The sequence below is a fragment of the Salvelinus fontinalis genome, chromosome 13 (assembly GCF_029448725.1).
Source record: "Salvelinus fontinalis isolate EN_2023a chromosome 13, ASM2944872v1, whole genome shotgun sequence".
Taxonomy (NCBI): Eukaryota; Metazoa; Chordata; class Actinopteri; order Salmoniformes; family Salmonidae; genus Salvelinus; species Salvelinus fontinalis.
In genome coordinates, this window is record NC_074677.1 from 47,129,736 (window position 1) to 47,137,781 (window position 8,046).

General features: G+C 46.8%; 1 protein-coding gene across 11 annotated transcripts in view; it reads right to left on the reverse strand.

The window, feature by feature from the left end:
* Positions 1–688: 688 nt before the first annotated feature.
* Positions 689–8,046, reverse strand: part of LOC129868818 (acetyl-CoA carboxylase) — a 44,023-nt gene continuing 36,665 nt past the window's right edge. For all 11 annotated transcript variants that reach the window (XM_055943086.1, XM_055943084.1, XM_055943081.1 and 8 more), the window contains 8 exons: positions 7,558–7,654; positions 7,314–7,449; positions 7,042–7,219; positions 6,751–6,863; positions 5,345–5,499; positions 3,705–3,875; positions 2,693–2,829; positions 689–2,299 (listed from right to left, as the gene is read on the reverse strand). In XM_055943086.1, the coding sequence (XP_055799061.1) occupies positions 2,170–2,299; positions 2,693–2,829; positions 3,705–3,875; positions 5,345–5,499; positions 6,751–6,863; positions 7,042–7,219; positions 7,314–7,449; positions 7,558–7,654 (1,117 nt within the window). In that variant the 3' untranslated portion in view covers positions 689–2,169. The remainder of the gene's footprint in view (positions 2,300–2,692; positions 2,830–3,704; positions 3,876–5,344; positions 5,500–6,750; positions 6,864–7,041; positions 7,220–7,313; positions 7,450–7,557; positions 7,655–8,046) is intronic.

Genomic DNA, 8,046 nt, shown 5'->3' on the forward strand with positions numbered 1-8,046 from the left:
AGCAGCCATGCCAAACCTGCATAAAGCAATTCCTCTAACTTTTCCCAAACAATCCTGTTCTCTCTGCTCCAGTAGGAGTAGGAAGGGCCTGATGCTGCAGTTTGTCAGTGATTAGTGCTGGAATTAGCCAGCCTAGCGTGCCTCCACAAATGAGCAAAGCCCTCTGGGAGACCGGAGAGACCAGGCAAGGCACATTTCCAATTATTCCACCGAATGACTCATTTTCTTATTGGGCCTCCCATAATTGTGATGGGTATTGGGTGTATGCAACTCAATTTGTCTTACATATTTGTTGGTAGGATGGTAATAGAGTTGACGGAGCCAAGGGGACGATATGAAAGTGAGACGGGGGGGGGGAAAAAACAAAAGGGATGAGATGGATCCCTCACTATTTGTTTGATCTGTCTCATCTCTTTTAAGACTGTTGAAGTTTGAAAAAGAAAAAGAAGTGCCACTGATCATCTGTGGGTTGATGCATGAGAAGAGAATATCATTTCGGAGTAGTCAGTAAAATGTCTCTCCAAGTATACTTTTTCCTCACTGCATTTGGCAGAATTCCGGTGTTGGGATGATCCATTTAATGGTAAATAATTTTGTAATAATGCAATGTGACTCTAGTTGAGTTTGAAATGCCAACTCAATCTTGTCTTTGCCGCGTTTCATTCCGCTTGAAAAAGCAAAACAAATGTCAAACCAGGTAAGCTTTATTTTATTAAATTTGAACTGAGGTAATTCGAGTTCACTACAGTAAACACATTCACCTTTCTCATTCAACCAATCACCTCATTAGTAACAGGACTACCAGCAATAGACAAATAGAACTTAAGACTAGCACTGTGCATGAAGTCATCCTACATTTCCTCTCATCTAGGCAAAATAAATTTTTTACCTTACATTGAATCAAATATTATGTTAAATTTGAGGCTCTCCAGCAGCTAGGCCACCATCACTTTGCCATAAAGAAACTACAGTATCCAGGATCTATCACTGTTCCTCAATGAGCATAACCAAGTTTACACAATACTATCATTTTCTGTGTCACTAGTTACCACAGACACAAAGTTAAAATGGCTATATCGTAGCTTTTTGGTCTTTAAGGTTAGGCATGGTTTTAGCCATGCTAACTAGTGACAACCCATTTTCTCCTTGGAAAGTCAATATGTAAAGTACGTCACAAATTAAAAAGTAACTTCAAAATAAACAAATTTACATAACATTTTAAAAGCACACCTTTTGTAATACTGAATGTATAATTAGTGTTCTCTAACATGATTGCCATTTAATAAATTAGTCACCTAAATGTTTTACATATTTTCTTAAAAAATATACCCCATGGGAGGGAAAAATGGAATTCTCAACCATTAGTGTTTGCTTTTGTGTCAGTCTTCTAGTATACCATAGAACAAGCTGTGCTGAACTGAAGCCTAATGTAAGTAATAGAACAGTAAGGTGCATTCAGAGAGGTGGTGACAGCTGCTATTCTACCCGCATCAGTGTGTGCCTGCCTGCCCAATGGCTCACCCCAGGGCCAGTGTGGGGTGGTTGGGTCTGAATAGGGCCCTCTTCTTGCCTCCTGCTGGGCTCTTCTCTCCAGGCCCAGGGCAGAACGACACGCTATCCCCATCACAATGCCACGCTCCACCTCCTACCCTGGGTTTAATCAGTAATTAAGTGCGCCGTGCAAAGGTGTGTAAACCCTCCACCCTCAAACCCTCCCAACAATCTGCTGCAATTTTATTGTCAAGATCGCCATCAAAACACTCAAACTCAATGCATGTTTTCCTGTCCAATAGGACAGAGGCTCATTATGATCGCAAATGAAGAGCTGCTTCCACCTTGGCCAATTGTGTGGTCCCCAAGCTTGTCGTCATTCATGCTAGTTATATAGTTTCTGGTCTTGGCTTTGTCTATCATTTTTGCACTTACATAGATATCACAACTAACACATTCTGTAAGACGTATAAATGCATTACCCTGGACATCAGACGTATAAATAAAACCATTACCCTGTGTCTCAGCTCTCCCCCCTCCCTCCAGGATCATTGACAACATTTTCATCAGTAACAGCACAGCCTCCGTGGGCTGCCACGTTGGCTCCTCCAGACCCAGTTTCTGGCACAGTTCCACTGCACCTGAGACAGTGGGGCCAGGCTGGGGAGAGGAGGCCCTCTAGGTGGCGGCCGGGGCGGCATCCATGGTGGACAGGATGCGGACCACCTCAGCACGCTGTGTAGGGGAGATGTGCTGCGTCATGTGCACAATGGAATCCATGGCAACCTCAGGGTTTGCTTGGACCAGGCTAAGGAGGAGAGAAGAGAACCCTAGTGAGATTAAGGAGATGTAACCTTTTGTTTACTTGGCTGTACATGGAATAAATAGATTCTGTGGGAATCAGTGACATTGCACTTTCCTGACACCAGGAAATATCCCACTGCATAAGCATATGGTACTATACAAGGCTTTGAGTAGACTTCTACCGGCCATCTCAAGGCTGGTAGGTTTCCAGTGACATGCCAGGCTCAGAGCACCGTGCCACGGCAGTTCTCCATTTTCTAGCAAGCAGGGAGAGTACTTACTAAATGGAAACAGCGCTTAAAAAACAATTAATGGGTCAAAAATCAACATTTGTCCAATTATGTCAAATCCCGAAGATCAGGTTGGATATGCCTGTTAAACAAGCGGTCTGTCTCACCTGCGTATCTGCTTGAGGATGTGGTCCCTGCGGATGTACTTGATGTTCTCGTCGATGACAGACCTGGCCCCCTCCTCCTCCTTCAGCTGCTTCTCCAGCCACTCCACTACCTCCTCATTGCTGTCCCACAGATAAGCCTACACACACACACACACACACACACACACACAGAGAAAGATTTAATCCAACTTCTCAGTGACATTCTTTTTTGGGGCTAAGGTTTATCCATATCAGTGGAAAAACCCACATCTGAACTCATGTTTGTTTTGGGCAGTAGAGCACTACAATCATTTTCTCATAACCTTGCTTGTCTGAATGAGTGGGGGAAAAAATGAAACTACATTTTCCTATCAGAAGTGAAAGTGCGAGAGCTACAAAGTAGGTCCCTGATGCCTTTTTGACTGGACCTGATTGAGAAATCCATATTCATGAGGGCAGCCAGTCTCTGATCCCAAACAAAGGCAGACGGGGGCTTAGGCAGATTGGGAGGGCGGTAATGGCCTCACGCTGTTTTAAGAGCTCTCCTGCTTGTAGTCCGCAAGAACATTTAATGCCCTTATTAATCATTTTTAATCCGTTTGCTTTTAATTAAGAAACAGCGCGTGGCTCTCCTATCTGCACGTGCCAGGGCTCAGATTAATTGTAGCTTAAGATAGCCGGCCCTGATTGGGGTAATGTATTAGCTAACAAGACGGCCGCTTCTAAAGATATACTCTCAGTCTACCTCAGGAGCTGGGCTTTTTCTAGTCACCCCTGAAGGCAGCAGTCTGGGCTGAGGGACATATTTTCTATCACCTATAGTTATTTCTACCTAGCCATAACCGAGACACAACTTCTGGTTGGAAATTGACCTGATTATTATACATTTTTTTATGACTAAAACCAGACTGAAGGAAGGTATAGATGTATAATCTCATGAATCTGCAGCCTCTAGTTGACAGTGACGGTCAGTGTCTCTGTGCTGTGGAGGGCTGGTTTGAGGAAAGTGGAGGAGCAGGTAGGGGACAGTCACCTTGACGGTCCCCTCAGCCTCTACGAACCAGCGTCTCAGCATGGCCTGGATCTGTCCATTGGTCAGCTCGCTGTTGGCCACCTGGATCTTCCTCTTGACCGTGTCCTCCAGCAGCAGACGCCTCAGACGCCAGTAGAAGAAGTGACGTGATGTCCGCCACTCCAGGATATCCTGGGAAACCACACGCACACAGCACAGCTTCAGAGATGAGATATCTCACCGACAAGCAATACTGGCTGACTGATATTAGAAAATGTAAATATAATCTAATATTGTGTTATTCCCCCCCCCCCAAATATGGCATTACTCAATTTACATAACTAAACAGATTTTGAACTGAAGAGAATATCTTTGTACGTCATGATATGAGAACTTCTGAGTGCAGGAGAGTCTCCAGAGAAGTAATCTGTCCTTGGTATTCTACTGAGCACCTGTGTGGCTGTCAATCAGATTCTTGTGCGGTTGCATTTGCAGGCATCTATCACTGATAATTGTGCTGTTGCATTTGCAGGCATCTTGAGAGCAACTGAGATTGTCATCTATTATAGAGATACTTCAGTATACAGAAATGCCCTAGCAGCCTTCCTCTCATGAACCCATTGTGCGTACGTGTGTGTGTGATGGAGAGAGCTTGGAATCCTGCCTGGGGCTGTTCTATGCTTGCCGAGGTGATGGGCCGGGTCATCAGCAGGTAATTATAAAGACACGTCTCACAGCCTGAGAGAGATTGGAACACTCTTTTCCCTTGGCATCTACTGAACACTATATTCCCTAGGCATGTCATCGACTGCACAAGTCTACTGCATTGTAGGTAACACAGGCTTGGTTACTCACATACCGCATAGATACAGTTCTGTGTATTGGAATGAGACACCATAAAAAGCACTTTTTAATGTAATATTTCTTCACATATAGCTATGCGACCTTCATTTCAATACTGTTCTGATACAATCACAGTCGCACTGCCCTATCCCATCTGGACAAGAGGAATACTTATGTAAGACTGCTGTTCATTTACTAAAGCTCAGCCTTCAACACCATAGTACCCTCCAAGCTCATCATTAAGCTCAGGGCCCTGGGTCTGAACCCCTCCTGACAGGCCGCCCCCAGGTGGTTAAGGTAGGCAACAACACCTCCGCTACGCTGATCCTCAACACAGGGGCCCCACAAGGGTGCGTGCTCAGCCCCCTCCCGTACTCCCTGTTCACCCATGACTGCATGGCCGAGCACGCCTCCAACTCAATCAGCAAGTTTGCAGACGAAACAACAGTGGTAGGCCTGATTACCAACAATGACGAGAGCCTACAGGGAGGAGGTGAGGGCCCTGGCGGAGTGGTGCCAGGGAAATAACCTCCCTCAACGTCACCAAAATGAAGAAGCTGACTTGGACTTCAGGAGACAGCAGAGGAAGCACGCCTGCAAACAAGTCGACGAGGACTTATTTCTATATTTCTTAATTCCATAATTTTACTTTTAGATTTGTGTGCATTGTTAGATATTACAGCACTGTTGGAGCTAGGAACACAAGCATTTCGCTACACCTGCAATAACATCGGCCAAACGTGTATGCGACCAATAAAATGCGATTTCATTTGACAATCCGTGTTCTGATCATGTTCAACGTGAGCGTGTCGTCTCACCGTGATGACGCCCTTCTCCTGCATGCGTCCCGGGGTGTCGTGGAGGTCGGCGAACTGCACGGCCACCTGGTGGTAGATGGGTAACAGGAACTCCTCCCGCTCCTTCAGTTTGGTCTCCAGCTCCTTCCTCTCTGGCAGGCCCAGCTCCGGGGTACCTGGAGAAGGAGACATGGCCAGGAGGGTTACAACACAAACCAAAGATTATTCAGCGAGGTCTGATGCAAGCAGGCTGCATACCGAGAACATTCCAAGGACATTGTGTCAATGTGACAGCGTGAGCATTTGGGATGGGCTCCACCTCCTCTTATCACTGTATCTGTTCTGTATGACAGCGCGATTGTTTGGGGAAGCAGCTACTCAAATCAAATCGAGCCCCTAACCTACAATGCAGTTTAAGAAAAAATATGGATACTAATAAGAGATAAAAGTAAGAAGTACTTAAAGAGCAGCAGTAAAATAACAATAGTGAGACTATATACAGGGGGTACCGGTACAGAGTCAATGTACTGGGGCACCGGTTAGTTGAAGTAGTATGTACATGAAGGTAGAGTTATTAAAGTGACTATGCATAGATGACAACAGAGAGTAACAGTGGTGTGGAGAGGGAAATAGTCTGGGTAGGGCTTTTGGGTAGAAGCTGTTTAGAAGCCTCTTGGACCTAGACTTGGCACTCCGGTACCGCTTGCCGTGCGGTAGCAGAGAGAACAGTCTATGACTCGGCTGGCTGGACTGTTCTGCTACCCCAAGGCAAGTGGTACCATTAGCATGAGCATTATGTTGGTTCTATGTGAAATTGTTCAGGAGGTAGGTAAGATACATTCCCTCCCATTTGCTCAGCATGGGTTCTTTATGACTGTACAGCGCAGGCTCGGCTCAGCTCTCAGTATCATTGTCTGTTGTGGTTCAGTGTTCTCCAGAATCCCTGGCTGCTGTGCTGCCCGTCAGCAGAGATTGATTTCTGTCAGAGCCAAATCGGTCAGCCTCCCCACCACAGCCCCTAGAGGCCCGGCGCTGGCCCATAGCTCTATGGCTCCATGGTGCTCCTGTGAGCCCAGAGGAAAATCAATAGGCCGGGTTAGGTAGGAGGACAGGACGGGGAGGGAGACAGCAGGCCCTGCTGATTGATCTGGCCCTGCTGTGATTGACACATCTCCCCAGGGGACAGAGCAGGGACGATACGATCACCCTCAGATAAAGAACAAGAGTGACAGGGAATTACAGCACACGCACGCACGCACACGTGCCCCGCTAGATATTATCATTCCTCCCTCACAGAGAGGGATACCGAGGGAGAGAAGGAGAAAGAGCAAAGCAAATGGGGTAGTGGAGAGCACAGAGAGAGAACTGCATAAAGAGATTGACAGAGGGAATGTGAGAAAGTATGAATAAAGCTCTAGGATTCGGACCCAGTCTCTCTGCCAGGCCCATGTAGACCGGGTCCACCCTCCTCATGGTCTTCACCAGGTCCTTCTTCCTGAACTTGATCTCTACCGTCCCCTCTGGCTCCAACACTCCACCACTGTGGAGCAGAGAAGAGAGGGATTCATCAAGATGTCCGAGGCTCTACATTTGACATCATAATGTCCCTGATCAGAGCCTACATCAAACCGTGCATTGGTCGAGTGTCTAAACAGTGACTTCTGTCTTTGGCATGCTGCCGAGAGGGTTTATGGTTAGTGGATGGAAGTCAAACTTACCGACTGTCTTTGTCAGCGTACATCTCCATGTGGCGGGGGTTGATGGTGGGGTCTATGACCACCCAGGACCCCCCTCTCAACTCTGCCTGGGGAGGGATGTATACCAGAACAGGCTGGCGGTACTCTCTCAGCCCATCCACGATGTAGGCTCCAAACTTCAGCACCTGGTCATACATGTCTGACAGAGGCACAGGAGAGGAATTTGATATGAGACTGAAAACTCACACCCACCGGTATAACTGACAGATATATAAACATCCATTCTCTGGTACCTTTCATGCCTCCAGAGAAGCCCCTCCAGTTGGCGAACACCATGAGAGGGAGGCCCTCGCGGTTCAGGTCCTTGATGGCCTGTGCCGTCTTAAACGCAGAGTCAGGGAACCACACCTGGCCTGCCTGCTGGATGATCTGAGAGCAGGACACAAAGGGTTACTAGTGATCATGCGTTTCTGTGCGTCTTTATGTGAGTATAACTGTATTTGGGACACAGGCCAGTGTATATTAGGAGGAACTTACCTTGGCTTCAGAGTCCAGGTTTGCTGGATCGGCTGGGATTGCCAGCTCCACTGATCTGGTTTCCACAGCAACCACTCCAGTAGGTATGCCACCAAGCCTGTGAGAGAGCAGAGGGTCACATCAGGACACACAACTATGCACCCCTGAGGGCTGATTGGTCAGGCGTTAGAGGTCAGACAGGGCAATGTGTGGGGTTAAGATGGGTGGGCTAGCTATGTGAAAGGGGGGATACCTAGTAAGATGTACAACTGAATGCATTCAACTGAAATGTGTCTTCTGCATTTCACCCAAAACTCTCAAATCAGATATCAGGCAGGAGGGGGTTTCAGTACTGGAAAATGTAGATGGACTTGCATGACCACATTATTTTATAGACAGTGGAATGATCAGATAGACCATGTAACTTATTTCCTGCACGGCTCACACAACATCCGGTTCTAGAACGACATACATTCTAAACAAATGATGTTGTGACCAAGATGACCCTTG